The 17,295-nt window shown below is 36.0% G+C and overlaps 1 protein-coding gene across 1 annotated transcript in view; it reads left to right on the top strand.

Annotated features, from left to right (window-relative positions):
* AKT3 (AKT serine/threonine kinase 3) overlaps window positions 1-17,295 on the top strand; it is a 151,099-nt gene that overhangs the window by 96,763 nt on the left and 37,041 nt on the right. The window contains exons 6-9 of the mRNA XM_054162322.1: window positions 3,860-3,991; window positions 5,866-5,931; window positions 7,524-7,592; window positions 16,278-16,400. Of these exons, the coding sequence (XP_054018297.1) occupies window positions 3,860-3,991; window positions 5,866-5,931; window positions 7,524-7,592; window positions 16,278-16,400 (390 nt within the window). The remainder of the gene's footprint in view (window positions 1-3,859; window positions 3,992-5,865; window positions 5,932-7,523; window positions 7,593-16,277; window positions 16,401-17,295) is intronic.

Genomic DNA, 17,295 nt, shown 5'->3' with positions numbered 1-17,295 from the left:
TACATGTTCAGTGTTGCAGAATATTTAACAACTTTGGCAACAACCCAAAAGTGAATTCTGCAAAACAAATGTAAAGTGAAAAATGGTGACATTCACCTAATAATAGAGCATAATGGAGTTTTGGTAGCCAGTGAAGAGCATACTGATGACTGAAAGGACTTGTTATTATTATTTTCTTTGACCAAGACTCAAAATCCCACTGCAGATTTTGTGACTGTTGGATGACTTCAGTGAAATGTTCTCAGAAGTTTTTTTGGGCAAAAAAAAAATTAAGTGACTGTAGTGATGGAGACTTGCCACTTCCTCTCTGTTAAAATTGGGAAGAGTAGTTTTTAGAACTGTTACTGTTTTATTGAAATTTATTTTAAAAGCTTCTGTTCAAGCTTTTGTAATTGTTAATGTAATCAAAACCATTTCAGGTATAATGATGATGCATTATTATTTCCTTCTTTTTAAATTTATTTTTGGCATTGAATTTGTTCTCATTTCAGTAATTTTTTGCACAATGTGTCCTGCAAGATTTTTTTGTTACCTGATATTAGATCTAAGACCATGGAATTTTGCTTGTGCATGTGCCAGATGGTATACATATGAATAGAAGGGCATGATCAGATTAAGACACAAGACTGAGAGAAGTGGGCTTGTTCTTCTAGAAAAAGGTAGAAAAAGGTTTATGAAGAAAGCATTCTTTAGGTTGTGGAACTTGATTTGTCATCACTAATGACTAGATTATCAGGAAGAACCCAAAGGGTGGATTTTTTGTTTGTTTGTTAGAATATGTATTTTAATTTTTTTAATGGTTCCAGTGTGCTACTTCAGTTTTACAGCAATAACATAACAATATCACTAAAATTCAGAGTACTAGAAATTCTTAGCAAAGTGCATTTATTTCTTGCTGCATCATTCATTTTAAGTAGAATTTCTTTCTGATGAAGTCAGAATAAAACTCCAAGTGACACAATATTTGCGCAAATCAGGAATTTCTGAAAATTAAGTTCTTGGTAGGGATTTTTTGGACCTGTATAGGATGCATTCTTTTGAACATATAATCAATACATAAGTACATAGGCTTTATAGAAAGATGAACATAATACAATTATTTGGTTAATACAGTTTCTGTAGCTTCATTGTTTTTCCTTTGGTTGCAATTTGTTTGGCAGAGTGAAGGATGAGAAAAGAACAGATTTTTTCAGAGGAACCCAAAAAGTAGTGTGATAGGGAAAAAATATTCAATCCTTAGAGTTTGAAGGGAATGGAAAAGGTAGGAAAATAAGCAAGGAGAAAGAATCCAGTCTTATAGGAGCCTCTGAACTTGCTTACCAACATCCCTTGGGTTTAGGAAGTATTTCCATTTTTTTCACCAGTTTTCAGTACACCCTCAGCTATGGCATCTGTGTTTTTATCTCCTAAGGTCTTGTGTTCTTTGGCAGACTTTTTGAGTTACCCTACACTGCATATCATCTCTAAGCCTTCTGCTGAGCTTCTAAAGAATGAGAGCATCAGAAGGCTTTATTCTTAGAACTAGCACTACTGCCACAACCTGCTGTTAAGCCACAGCTCGAAGTCTTGCAAACCTATTACCTTCTTATTATAAATATACATTTTTTTAAAACTTGTTTTAACTGAACTTGCAGCTAGATTCATGGCTGCTTTGTTTGCATTATATAAGCAAATTGTGGGTGAATAAGCCTTACAATTTGACTGGCTTGCTGCCCTTATCATCAAATCCATGTCTATGATCAGTCAAGCCAAGATCAGCCTTCTGTGTGCAGGCAAAGGGCTGTCTTTATGAGCTGGTTTTATTCAGGTTCTGATGATCCTTTTTAAGTCCAGGCTCTCAAAGATCAGAAGTATGGGGAAAAGTCGCTCCTTTGGGATTCTTTATAATCCATTAATATTTGACTGTTGGAAATGGTAGCTGTTATGGTCACTAACTTAGTATTCTTTATCAATAAAACTGTTGGCCATTCTTTGTCCAGAAATATCACAGCTTATGACTTCAGATAAGGAGGATTTGGCCCTGAATTACTCATCTTCTGCCTCAATTGTGTTTTGAATGCATTTTGAATTTTTCACCTTTTTTTGGGTCAATTTTCTTTGCATATTTTAAGTTGCAGGTTGAACACTTAAAAGCTAAGAAATAATAGCGTTAAAAAGGGTGGTGAAACTTCAGTTCTACCCCTTACATGAGCATATTTCAAACTGACTCTGAGAAATTGGGTAAATTATTTTCACAGTTGACTGACAGCTACTTCAGACCCACAGAATTAGCATCATATACTTGAGCTTAAAGGAATGAGTAATTTCAGAAGGAAATTTTGCCCCTTATTCTTTCTCACAAAAGAGAATATATTTCACTGCCACTATTTGTGATTGCACACCAGGGATACGGCCAATAGATCTACATTTGGAATGTTTGTGAGATACATAGACACTGTTAGAGGTGTTTCTTGTAGGGATAAGGAAAGTACTAATTCCACAAGTAGAAGTTTATCTGGAACATGAGTATTCAAAAAAATTGCTTGAGGCTGAAGTTGGTGATAGAAAGAGACACTAGGAAGATGAGAGATAAGCCACGATATTTTATTTCTCCCCCACATAACAGGATTAAATCTATTTCACTTAACAAAACTGAGAATTGAAGTATAATTACTTCTTATAAATGTTTTGTGGTGTATTTTTCACAAAAAAGGGAAGGTTTTTGATACTGTAGGGCAATACTATAACAAGAATAGATGAGTGTGTTGTCTTTCAGAGCTTTTAACTGTTTTCCTCAAGGTTTCTGGGAGCTTTAATAAGTTGTGTGTTGTTATGTGGTGCTGCAGATAGCAGTCAGTGCCAATAGCACAGGGTGCTGAAAGATGTGATATGGAAACACCCAGGGGAAGCCAGTGATTGGCTCTGAGTTGTCTGAAGATATCCTGCTGTCAGTGCAAGGTGACCATGTGCAATTACTGGATTCTCAGCATTGTACTGTTTTCTCTACATTCTCTTTGCACCTGATGCATAGACCATAGCGTTGACACTTCTGAACAGGCTGTGAAATGAACTTGTAGAACTAAGATGATAATTAACTCAATCTTTGTGCTTGTTGATGTACCTAAACTGCTTTGGGATCTGAGATCATCTGGTTGTACTCTTTTCATGTGTGACACTACAGTTTTGCTGGTAAATCTACTACGCTCAAATTGTCTGGTAGAATCAGTTCTAGGTGTACTGTGTTTAACCAACAAAACTAGGGCAATACTAGATGATTGAATGGTGTCTATAATGTGGTCACATGGAAGAGGAAAACTTGCCACTTCTTCCTTTTTCAGACCCAGACTGATTAATGTAAAAACCATGTAATAGCTATCTGCACTCAGATTTTAAAAAATCTTCTTCTAACGCAAAGATTGCATTGTTGTACAGTCTTACTGGTATAATATTGCAGTGAGGATCATGCATGTCAAAAAAGCCATCAGTGCAGTAGCTGGTGTTAGGCAAAACACACTGATAATGCTGTGTTCATGTGTCCCTGGTAATACAGGAGTTGATGAGCTTTCTTAGATGAGCATTCATGAAATGCTGGTGTAGGCTTAGACTTCCTTTTGTGTGTGCTTTGTAAAAGTTAAGAGTGTGTGTTTATTATTGCTCTGCAGTACTTGACTTTAGAGAACTATAATACTATTACTGAACAATGTATACTGGTGGCTTAAGGACACAGTTAACTATTATGAACTATTATGAAGAGTTCCTATTTTTGTAAACTATGCTTATTATATTGGTGACAGCATTTAGTTATATGTGAACACACTTGTGTTCAAACTGGAGCTAGATAGCACAAGTCTTGCTAAACCTTGTTCTTTGCTCCTTACAGACAATGAATGATTTTGACTATTTAAAACTGCTGGGCAAAGGCACGTTTGGCAAAGTTATCCTGGTCCGAGAGAAGGCTAGTGGGAAATACTACGCTATGAAGATTTTGAAAAAGGAAGTTATTATTGCAAAGGTAAGGAAGGTTATATTCTTAATACTGGGTAATTCTTTTGAATAGAATAATCAGCATCTAATATTGGTAAGAATTTTTGCTAGTAACTGAGTTTGACAGCAATGTGTGTATTTTCAGGAACGAAGAATACAGAAAAAAGTATGTGTAGCCATTTTGCATACCTTTCCCCAGTGTCTTACAGTCCAGAGTGTGCTAAAACATTGAGAAAGTTCACTGGGCAGAAGGGTAGTGCAATCAAAGTTTAAAACAAGGAAAAATGCATTGTAGGGTATATTACATCAAATTTATTTCTAAGTCAACACTAGGCTTATTCAGATAAATGCAATTAGTTAAATGGGCTTGTGTTCTGTTTCTGCTGTGTTAGGTAAGATTTCTGTGTGTGAGACTTAACAGTTTCATTTTTGCAGTTTTTGAGACAGAAAAGCCTGAGGCTGATGTCTGAAGAAGTTGTTTAGGCTGGTGTTGTCCAGTTGTTTAAATTTCATAGTGTGTGTAGTCGTACATTTACTAAATTTAAACTTCAAGATCATCTACTCTGACCTTTGTTTCTAGCAATTACAAAGTTTTGAGTCCCACTTGCACAGAAGAAATTGAGAGCAAGATGCCTACTTGTTCTTATCTTCATGAGACAGAACTAAAAATAATCTCAATTATTAAATAAGGAAAATTTTGAGGGAGGTGCATCTGATTGAGATTTTTGAATGCTTGAGGCTAACAATGCCAGTATTTGTAAAAATTGAATGTGAGAATGGCTAAACCAGCCAGTGGCTTTTGGCTTTTTAGGTCCCTCGCATCCTGGAGAAGGGGAAATCACAGCACATATTACATGCAGGATTGCATCAAGTGGTTGTGTATTCATAATCTGATCTTCTTAAGTGCCCTGCTGTTATCCCTAGCCCTGGGGAGCTGCTTGCCATTACAGCACAGGGGGAGCCCTCTTCCTGCCATCCTGTGCCCCTGCTCTCTGCAAACCTGATGGCATGAGAGGCCACAAGCCTGTCCGACAGCCTCACTGTCACTGCTGCAGGCTGCTTCTCACCTCTGGTGTACCTCCTGCCCTTCAGCCACCCAAGGGGATGGTGAGAGGGTCCTGGCTTTGGAGGGAGTGGAGGACAAGCATAGGTGAGCTGGGGCCTGGATTAGTTTATCTTCTGTTGGCACAGGGCTGATTTTAATCTTCCTCGTGCAGGCATACATACAGGAGAGTGTCACTGTCTCGATCCTAATTACCCCTTCCTATAAGTCTGGCTGGAAATGGGCTGGGGTTGTGTGGACATCTCCTGTCTCCCATAGATGAAGTCCGTGTCCTCTGGGAAGCAAGTCAGGCCCAGTCAGGGCAGTACTGGTCCTAGGAGCACTGCCAGCCTGGCTTATAAGGACAACTCAAGTGGGTGAGGGAGGGGTTTTTGTATGGCTGCATGGTTTTTAAGGAAAAACAAAATACACAACAAATTGTGCAAATATTTAAAACCAGAAAAACTGACTTAACATTAGGATTTATACTTTCCTGTTGGTTACTACCTTTGTATATTTCTTGCAAAAGGATTCACTCTTTCTGTATGTGTGTTCAGGTGAGTCACAGCAGAACAGTGAAGTTAGGACAGTGTTTTTAAACTATCAAATCCTTCCCTACATTGGCTATTGTCATTTTAAATGAATAAAATAAGTTAAAGTGTGTTTTGCCAAACTTAAATTTACTTCAAAATAGTTTCTCAAAACACATGAATTATTTTTCATATTTCTTTCAGGTTTATTAATTTTCCAAAAGTGTACTGTATCTTTTTCTATTCAAAAAATGTTGATCTTTTCCTCATAATTAAATAACAATTGGACATCTCAATTCAGACCTACTTCTTCTACTCTTTATTTCTTAGGATGAAGTGGCTCATACACTTACAGAAAGCAGAGTATTGAAAAACACCAGACACCCTTTTTTAACAGTAAGTATTAGGAATTAATTTAAATAGCATTAACAAGTAATTTTCATCATAATGGGTACTTCATTATGAAAATAATTTATGAACAAATTTTGAAGTCTTTGTCGTGATTTTTGTGAACAAGCAGTAGCTATCTGGTGCATATGATGTCCTTTATCAGAACATGTATTTAAGAGTTCAGAAATAAAGTTTATTGTAATGTTGTAAAGCTTAACTGCACTGAAAACAAATTGAATGTAGTATGTAACTGTTACACAATTTTGGTGATTTTTTTTGCATGAACACTTTCACAATAAATTGTTGATTTCACATAATGTCAAGTAAATAAATGAGAAGAATCACTATTTGTTCAGCATAAGTAGCCCATGGAGCAACAAAACTCAAACCCCACTGCTTCAAAATCTTTGCCTTCGTATGGTTAATATTTAATAGAAAGAAAATACTGAAAAAATTATACAAATGTGAAAATTTATGACAAATTATGATAAATACTTTCACATTTTACTATGGACTTTCTTCTGTAGAAGTAATTCTGATTCCTTTCCTTTGAGAATATATTAGAAACATTTTAATTAACTGCAAGAGATAATAAACATATATTTTACAACAGGGAGACGTTGTTTTCTTTTTTGTATTAAAATATCAAAGCATAACATGGAAGTTTTACTGTTTAGAAAATCATAAACAAACCTTTTAGACAGCAGATGATGACATTTACATTGCTTAGCCAAAATATTCTTGGAAATTTTACTCAAGAGAAATTACATCCTCGAAAGTTTCTTAAATTACAATGTAAAGGTAAACAGAAGTAGGTGTGATTCCAGTCAAATTGTGCAATAATGTTACTGCTATTGTATTTTTATATCTCTCTGACATTATTAAAAAAATATTTTAAGGAAACCTGCAGTATTTAAGTCACATCAGTCTCCTTATGATTTTTCTACATGCAGTTCCATTGCATTGTATTTCTTTTAGGCTAAGACTAAATCTGTAGACTTTCATCGGTAGCGTTTTCCCAAGTAAAATCAAATCATCGCTGATAAGTCAAAAAATTTAATTAATAGCAGTTTTTACAGTTTTACAATTATACATAAATAAATACATTCATTTGGAACTCAGTGTTTTTAACATTGCATAGTAAGTGAAACTAGAGACTCCTTGCTTTGCAAATGTAAGCAAGCTAACAAGATGACTAAAGATTTCATTTAGCAGAAGTTAAAAAGAACCTCTTTCTTCACTGGCATTGTGGAAATGAACATCATAAAATATTATGAGTGAAAATAGCTGGTACTGTGTATGGCACTAGGAAATGAAGTATAAAATCATGTGATTTAGTAAATATTTAGTGCTTTATTATAACAAGCATGATGTTTTCCTATTAGTGGCCATGTGTCAGAGATGAGGAAGGACATGTAGGTTTTTGTGTCAACTTAATCTCAAGATCCATATAGGAATTTACACTTCTAATTACTCTGAAAGTTCTCACCAGGTCAGAATTGTCTACTTAAGAGGATAAAACTAAATTTTGTTTAAGTGTAAGAAAGTGGGTTAATACAAGATGATAATTGATTTGGTTTTGCTGTTTTCTTTGCAAGTCCTTGAAATACTCCTTCCAGACAAAGGATCGTTTGTGTTTTGTGATGGAGTATGTTAATGGAGGAGAGGTAAGTTTTAAAAAAAAAAGTTCTGCACTGGGTTACACTTTAAACAATCTATTTTTTTTCCTTTTCTACTTTCTAGTATCTTTTAAGGTTTGGGGGGTTTTATTTAAAAAGCAGAAATCTGTTTTATAACTATGTTGTCTAAAGTAGTTCCTGTTCTTGAACCTTTAGACTGTTGGAATGTTGAAAGATAATTTCATAGTAGAGAAATAATTACAAGTGGCTTGCTTATTGTTTTCTTCTTTGAGTATATTATAACATGTTATGACATGAAATGATAATAATCTAGTGCAAACAAGGAAAAACGATGTTGCCCACTCTTGCTTCTGTCCTAATATGAATTTGCCATTGCAAAATCTATGAGAAAAAGAGTGATGTGTTCATGCTTTTCATTACTTTAATCCCTTCACTTGCTGTGTATTCTGGAAGTTTCAACTTCAGTGCTAAACTTGAAGTGTCATTAGCCTTTGAGCTGTTGCTGTCCTCCAGCTGTTTACTGAAGAATGGAATATCAAACACTATACCTGTCAAATGGAATTGAAGAGAACTGCAATCTAAGAAGAACGTTTTTATCTAGCTGTTAGATGCTGTTTACTATTCAAACTGTATCTCTTTATGACATGAACTAGGGATTTTTCCCTATTTTTACACTTGACAGTCTCTATATGCTGCATGATAACATTAAAGGACTAAGTATTTCCACTAGCTTTTTTTATTAGAAGACTGCTTCTTCATTCAGGAAATGCTGCAGCATGATGCCATGTTTTGCATTGCTCTTTTGCAGTGTTCTGCTACAGTAAATCTGTTTTCAGCTATAACTCTAATGCTGGAGCACCCCTCACCCCCAGAGTGCCTGTCTTGCATGCATTGCTCTGGTGATTTCTGGGCCATTTGAGGCTCTTTTACATACTCAGAATCACAGTAAACATCTGGTTGGAAGAGACCTCAAAGATCATTGAGTCCAACCTTCAACACAGCACTGAAGAGTCAATACTAAACCATGTTCCTAAGCACCAGGTCCACATGCTACTTAAACACCTCCAGGGATGGTTACTCCACCAGTGCCCTGGGCAGACCATTCCAATGTTTGATTACCCTCTCTGTGAAAAAGAAAGAAGGAAAACTTGTCCATGGCTGTCTTCTGCCAGGCAGGACTAACCACAGTGTCTAAACACAGGAGCCTAATACATGAGGGTGGCTTGTTTGACACAATATATATAAACCCCATTCTGGACATAAAGGAATTGAACAGTTTTGACTAGTTGAACTAGACAGAAATGCCTTCCTCAGCAGTAAAGGAATAACAGCCTTCTCTTGCACACTCAGCTGGCTTACTTGACATTGAACTTACGTCATCAAAATTAAGGCAGTGTGTTTCAGCCACTGTTCTGAGGGCAGCTGCTGGACCCATGCAGAGTGTGTGATTCCTTAGCTGACCAGTTGCACAAGGCAAAAAGCAAAACAATAACGTTCCATGTGAGCCAAGAACAACATCCTCACATTGGCACCCTTTGATTGGAACATGCTGCAGAAGCCACCTCCTTCACATGCTGGCACATCTCATTGGGAAAAGATTTTAACTTACAGATGTGGTGGGGTTTTACTGGTTAAGGGATTGATAACAAAGAGTATAAAAGACAGCCACTCTGAGCAATACTCTCTCGAGTTAGGGACTTAAGTAGGAATGGCTTCATTTAGGGCTGCTAGGGACTTCTGCTTCTGTTAGTTTGCTACTTCTGGCAAGGGTGTAGGGATGCTGTGAGAGATATACTTGGGACTTCAGTTTGCTGCTATGTCTGTTAAGGGCTTCCAGGACTAATTCTGTAACTGGGACTCTGAGGCTCTGTAATGCTGGGGATTCTATAATGCTACAATAAAGGATTTCTGGGAGGACTTCTGAGATTCTCTGCTATCTGCATTTCTGGAATCTCACTGCTGTACCACAATGAGGTTTGTGCCTTCATTCATCACCCAATGGCAACCTGTAATCAGAAAGGAAAAACAACAGCAATGCTATCTACAATGAGTTTTAAAAGTGATGGCTTTATAAACTAGCTAATTCTTCTTGGTTTTCCCTGTGTGTAATACCTTATTTCATTTTTGTTATCTCAGAGGATGCACTGTCAAAGTATGTTTTTAATATCAACCTATCATCAGCGTACATACTCTTTGAAAGATAGTTATCCATCCTATTTGAATGCAGAACAGAGCCCACAGAGACTGTTTTTGACCCCTGTCTTATGACTGAGAATACTCTGACATGGTGTTTTGATCAGGCATGTATCTATTATGCCTCTGCATTGGGTGGTGCACCTTGTAGCAGCTGTTTAAACATCTTGTGTCACAGGTTTCTTGGTGGCAGCCTGCTTTTGCTTATTGGGATTTGAATAATTACAATGTACTTTACCAAGAGTGGGATGCTTTTTTCCGGGTATGATGCTTTTATTTTTCAATGCTGCTCATGTTCTGTGCTGGTGGTTCCCTAATTCATTGAAACCAACTGTAAATTTTTGCCCCAGTAGGCAAGTATAGCCCTTCAGAGTAGGCAGTTTTCTTTGAAGAAACTCTCTTGATTTGGTTATGTGCTTCTCTTTGGCTAGAGAGCTGGAAGAGTAAGTTGGACAACCTGTCCCTTTTAATAGGAAAATCTCCAGTCTTACCAAATTTTCCTGTGAATTTCAGAATGTGGTCACTGTCTGAGTGACTAAGAAATACAAAGAGCTTCATGTTTGTAAAAATAACCTGGAAAAATAACTCAGAACTGAAACATTGCACAAAGCTGCACAAAGTTTAGCCAGCATTTTAGCCATTTTTAAGCATATCTCCTATACCGTGCACAGACTTTTGCTGCTTTTCTCTACTGTTCTCTTTGTGTTCCAACAAAGTTTAGTTTCCCGCCAATGGTTTCTTACAGATGGAGGTGTTGAAAAAGCAACTTTTAGTTATATCCGTCCAGTGGAAAGTTGACTCTAGCAGTACTATGTTGCTTTTGATTCTCTCCAGAGCAGTACTGTCTCCAGTGTGTTTCTGTTTAAAATGCCTTTAGATTAAAAATGTCTCCTTAGTTAATTGTGCCTGAGACAGTTGCTTCAGAATTTTTATGGATTGTGTCTTTAAGGAGCACATTACCCAAGCAGTCCTCTGAATGAAGGAGTTCTTGAAATGTTTATCATATTCTAGACTCTCACCCAGGTGAGAGCAAGAAAATGCCACAATTTAGGTTTCTGTCCCACTACAGTAATAAAAAAGTGTAGTCAGTACTAGGAGTCTTCAGTTCATCTTCTATGGCTTGGAACAAAAATGGTCAAGGAGGTGGGTCACTGAATTTCATTCACAAGAAAGGAGAAGAAGTTGTGTTAAAATGATTCTAAATAAGATACTACAGTACTTGTTAGAAATCTAAATCCATGTTAAATTTAATATCCCACAACAACAGTGGCAGTTTGTCTTTTCTTAGCCTTGCTGATGTAACTTCAAATTAGTTAGACTCATTTTAATAAGGGAAGAATTTCTAATGAAAATGTAATCACATCAGTTTTACTGGTCTCTGTAAGTGCTTTTTTTGCAGTGTACAAACTGTTACTGGAGTTCTGGGCCCCTCAGTTTAAGAAGGGCATTGAGACACTTGAATGTGTCCAGAGAAGGGCAACAAGGCTGGGGAGAGGCCTCGAGCACAAGCCCTATGAGGAGAGGATGAGGGAGCTGGGGTTGTTTAGCCTGGAGAAGAGGAGGCTGAGGGGAGACCTTATTGCTGTCTACAACTACCAGAAGGGTGATTGTAGCCAGGAAGGGGTCGGTCTCTTCTCTCAAGCAACCAGCACCAGAACAAGGGGACACAGTCTCAAGCTGTGCCAGGGGAAGTTTAGGCTGGAGGTGAGGAGAAAGTTCTTCACTGAGAGAGTTGTTCACCATTGGAATGTGCTGCCCAGGGAGGTGGTGGAGTCACCATCCCTGGAGGTGTTCAAGAGGGGATTAGACATGACACTTGGTGCCATGGTTTAGTCATGAGGTCTGTGGTGACAGGTTGGACTTGATGATCTTTGAGGTGTCTTCCAACTTTGGTAATTCTGTGATTCTGTCTGATTCTGTGTTTAAGTTCTCCTTGACTTCCTTAAAAAAACCTCAACATATTCTGTAGCTAAATATATTAAATTAAAACATTAGAAGATTTTTTTTTCAAGCAAACTTTTGGGAGAGAAGTATCAAATACATTTTTCTCATACCAATGACATTAACAGTTAATTTTCTGCTGCTTAAGGACCCAAACTTGAAATCTCTGTCATGGGCTCAAAGTGAAACTCTTCTCTTTCAGTGGTGGTCGTGTACTCCGTGGGTGAAGCATTTAGCAATGTCTGTTGATCATAAACTGTATTGCAGTATAAAGCTAGAATGTTACTTTTAGCATTGTGATGACTTCTCAGTACCCTTGTTGCCCTGAAGAAATTACTTTAAAGTAGCATCAAGACATTGAAATTTGATTTTAGGAAAAAAAAAAAAAAAGACATATTTATATGGCTTAGTTGCAATGACCAAGTTTCAGTATTAAGACTTTGAAATATTTAGGAGTGTGTAGTGCAATAGTACAAGTGGCATTGCATGATGAACTGTGTTTTTCACTTTGGTTCAAAATATGGAATATTCTTGTAAGTACTTTAAAATAAAACTATTAGTATTTACAGACAAATACAAGCATACTGTAAAGAAAATAAGTACAGGTTTTGTACATTTTTTTGCTGTCCCTGTCCTATCAGCATTTAGAAAAAATTCTGTGAGGCTGTGTTGATGGTTTACCTGTTGGTGTTGATTTGCCTGCTCATCCTTTTGTAACCCGTATCATTTTGAGTACAGTGTGATTGCAGTACATTAGGAGTACATTTCAGTGTTCCACCAACTTACAGGCCACACAGAATGGTATGACTTGTGGTATTAAAAATTACATTCTAAGAATGGCTCTTTATTCTTGGGGAATTCTTTTGGAGTGTACCTATCCCATTTTTTGTTAAAAATACTTTGCTTTAAAGGCTGGAAAGCTTTAGAAGTTAAATCGATTACATGCATTGTTCTGCAGAGTATCTGACTAATGAGTTAACTTCTTTCTTTGCACTTGCAGGGTAATTTCAAATGCCACACTTTGTAGCAAACTTAATTGGTAATTACCAGTATAATAAAGTTTAACTCTAAAATTTGTTCAAATAGTTTCTCCACAGCAGAATTCTGAATCTCTCTTCCATTTGTCATTTTTTCCCCACAGCTCATAACTTCAGTTCATTAGGCAAAAGATAACTAAATGGAGTGTTGTAATTAACATGTGATACTACTGTCTAGAAAAGAAGACAGAGGATTTACAACTTACCTAATGAAAAATAACTGACTATTGTTGTAAGCTTTGTCATTTTTATCTTGGTTGTGTCCTGTTTTGTTTTTCTAAACTCTTAAATAAATGAGAAAATATACCTTAGCCTGAAGTTATGATAGTCCAGAATAAGGGTACTATATATCTTTGGGTATGGAATGTGCCTAGAAGCAGTATAAAGTCTGAAAAAATAAACATATAATTCAAAATTTCAAGGCTGCTACTGCAAATGCTTTTCAAAAGAGTCAAATCTACAGGCAGGTATAGAATGTGTTTAACTACTGAGCAAATCTACAAGATACAAGATCAAGAACCAGCTGTACAACTTTGAACATGCTAAAATGGGTCAATAGGATGTGCAGAAGTTTAACATCAATTGATTTCAGGCTTTGTCTGTTAGATATTTGTATCTGCAGTTGGATATACTTTTTATATTTAATCTTTGTATTTGTTAAATCATTTGCATTAATTTTTTTTTTCTTATTAGAAAAAAACCTCTCGGCAACATTGTTTAGTTTTTAAAGACAGATGTACTGGCAAATTTACAGCTCTGGTCTTCACTGTAGCTATACCCCTCTTACGTATGCCACCAAAAATGTTACGTGCAAAACAGCGTTCTCCGTGCCAAACCTGTTACTGCTGCAATTACAATGGCTTTATAGCACATACTTAAAAACTTTAAATCAATAAATACAGCAAATCAATAAATACAGGAATTTTATTTACATAATCTTCCATCACATTTCTTCCTTACGTTCTCTGACTTAATAAATCAAATCATTATTTTCTGGCAGTTGTAAATAGAGCCTTGTGGCATAATTGTTCCAAAATAGGGAAGCAACTAAATAGATGAAAATAATGCTATTATCTCACCGAGTTAGATTTTTAAAGTTTGCCTTAGTGTTCTCATCATGTATCTGATTGTATGAATTCATCTTTAATACGTATTTGTATATCTAAATGTGCATTATTCATTAAAAACTAGCATGTATGGTTTGATAACAACCCTGCTATGTGCAATAATAATATGAAGAACGCATATGAAGAATGACTGTAGTGCCATACATATTGTTAAAATAAGCTGAGCTGGGAACTTGTGGTCTCTGGCAAAGAAAGCATTGTTGCTGGTTGTTTCTAGCTGGTCATTTTACTTGGAAGTTAATTTGAATGAATATCAAGAACATTTTGTTGGAAACAAACACTAAGGAAAATTAATTTTTGTTAGGTTAACTTGTCAGGTTATAAACTTTCATGTTCAGATTGGGACAGGAACTAATAACATCAGTTGCTGACAAGTATCCTGAGGTTTTAGAATTTTCTATCACTTTGCTGCTCAGCTACTGGATTAATCTCATACAAAAATTTCAGTATTCCTTTTGCATAGATATGAATGTAGGGCTAACTGGAAGTTAAGCTAGAAATTTATGGAATGTGTTTGCTATTTATGTGCCTTAAAACGTGATCTGAAATTTACCCTTTATTTTGAATTAATTTTATTCCATCAAAAAAAGGGAAAACCTCTTAAAAATGAGTGACATGAACATGATGATCTTAGGGGTCTCTTCCAGCAGAAACAATTCTATGTTTATTTATGAAAGAGACCACAAAACAGACAAAACAGCATAAATTACATGAATTTTGTATTTGGATGAAGATTTACATAGGGCTGTTTGTTTCATATTTAAGTCTGGCAAAAATGTGTGGAACCTCCCTACAAGTAAAGAAATGTATTTCTTTTTTCCCTGTTGCATAATATGTGAGATACATCATGAAGTCATACTTAGTTGCTTAGTCTCTATGGGTCTTGTGTTTGTATTGGCAAGCAGTTTTAAGTACAGAAAGCAGGTTACTACAGGGAGGGCTTTTGTCACCACCAGGGATTGGTGTTTAAACAGGGAAATGAACTGCAGGAGCAAGTGAAATAGCTAAAAAATAGTGATCATCCTTGTCATGCAGGTATTCCATTTTTGTACAAGGTGTCTTGAGAATTCAAAAAGAAATTGAAAGTGTAATGCATATACAGTGAACAAACTCAAAACATTCTCTTCAAATCGAACTGCAGTTTTGTTTTCTGTGAAGTCTCTGCTTGTGTATGCTGCCAAAAAGCTCAGTTTAGTGGGAAGTTTGTTTAAAATCAGAAGAAAGTAATACACAGGTTTTGAATTATAACTGCTAGGAAAGAAGTTGACTTACAGTTCTCATAGAATTGTAGATTTCCTACAGCTGTAAAGTAGGTTGTGGTAATGACAGATGTAGCATATTAGTGGGTTTTAGAATAATTTTTTTTTATTTAACCTGCCATTTCAGAATTCTTATTTATGTGGTATTTTTTGCAGTGAAAATTAAAACCCTGTGTTACGGGTTTCTTTGTCTGTATTTAATTTATAAATGGTCACTTCTTTGTATTTCTGTTTTGTTGATTGTAGGCAATTGTAGTAAACCCCAAACATCGTACTTTGAAGTAGTAAGGCAGTCGGCCTGTTTAGTCTTTAACGGAGTACAGAAACATACTGATCTTTGCTAGAGGACTTTTGCAAGCCTTCTTAACACATTAAATGAAAATAGCCATTTCAGAGAGCATTTCAATTAAACAGCTGAATTCTACTTTTTTAGGTGTAGTGCCAGGTTCTGAGGGTGATGTTTTATCCAGTAAGATGCTGACAACCTTACAGAGCTTCACCTGCAAAGTGCTGCTACTTATAAAGTATTAAAGAGGGTATAAAAAAACCCAAAGAAATGTTTACACTGTAGCAAAGAAATACACTAAATACATAGATTTGATTTATAAATCCTAAGCAGTTTCTAGTGGGTGTGATATTGTTAGCAGTATGCATGTGGTGTTCTTGTAAAATTCCAGTTCACCTGTTCAGTGAAGGTCTACTGAAGAACTCAACTTTCTTCAGTTCAAAGTCCGAAAAACTTAAGGTGGAACCATAACCTGGATATTTTACCAATGTTTCTTAGGAGCTTAAAAAAAATCTGCAAAAGTGGTGGTAGAGAAGTACAGAATAGTGCTGCTGCATACTTCTTTTTTTTTTTTTTATTTTTTATTTTTTTATTTTATTTTCCTTTGGTAACTGGAGGTTAAATGAGTACCAAGCAGAATGCCTTAAACAAGATTGGTATATTGATTAAAACGCTGATTTAACAGCTCGCTTTCTCCCTTTGGAAACCTGGAAAAGATAAGCCAGCTGCTGTCTAAGAGTGCTGAGTGTCCATTGAGAGTACACTATCTATCATCACAATATGGTGATGAGAGGTGTTTTATGTTTGTGTTAATTTCCCCCACTAAATCAGTAATTATTACAATCCTGTCCCTGCTGTTTACCCTGCAGCTGTTTTTCCATTTGTCGAGAGAGCGGGTGTTCTCAGAGGACCGCACACGCTTCTATGGTGCAGAAATTGTCTCTGCCCTGGACTATCTGCATTCTGGAAAGATTGTATACCGTGATCTCAAGGTAAAACAAAGGAGAAAAAAAAAGTAATCAAATTTTTGTTTTTACAGAGACTGTTGGGACAAACACAAAGTAATTATAAAGTTTCACTATTCAGAGTTAATGGGGAAAAGAAAAATCGGTGTTCAGTTTAAAGTTCTGTGTCTGATGAAGGAGGTCATTTGATGCAGTGTAATCTATAGATGGGTACATGACTTTAGCTTGATTGAAAAAAGAAGCAGCATACCTTAGAAACAGCACTTGAAAGAGATGTAAATTTCTGATCCTTTTTAAAAGTTTTCTCCATTACTTAAAACTTGGGATTTCAACACAAATCTCAAATAAAATTCTTGCTGTCCCTGAACAAGGGGGACAATAGGTTTGCATTCTTTTTATCTCACTAAGTAGTCATGTTCTTGTATGATCTGAAAACATTTGCAACAATTCAGAATACTTCAATAGGAAAATAATTTCATCCTTAATTTAAAAAATATGTTTTTTGCATCTTGAGAAAGACACACAATCCTGGAATGTAATTTGTTTTAGTTTAGCCTGCATATACAGCTGTGTATCCTCTTGTTGCCTGAAGCTCCATGTGACATGAACGGGAACATTTTCTGATTTACATGGAAGAAACCTCTAAATTCCATGATGAGGCTACTTTGTTTGTGGACAAGCCTTTAATTTCTTGAACAGGAAATTGAGCCTTCCTGTTATACATGCACCTTAGTGGAGTTCATTTAGGGATTCCTTTGTACGGGAACTGAGGTGTTGTAGTAATATGAAATGCTGTGAAATCTTGGAAAAAAAAGAATTATATAGTCAGGGAAGGAGAGGGCATGATTTTTGATCTTCCTTATGAATAATAGGAAAAGAGAAATTTGACATCAGTAATCTTCTATTGAAGATGCTTTCTATT

The sequence above is a fragment of the Dryobates pubescens genome, chromosome 6 (genome assembly GCF_014839835.1).
Source record: "Dryobates pubescens isolate bDryPub1 chromosome 6, bDryPub1.pri, whole genome shotgun sequence".
In the NCBI taxonomy this organism is placed as follows: domain Eukaryota; kingdom Metazoa; phylum Chordata; class Aves; order Piciformes; family Picidae; genus Dryobates; species Dryobates pubescens.
The sequence above is the reverse complement of the archived record's forward strand: the minus strand, read 5'-3'. Positions and strand labels throughout refer to the sequence as shown.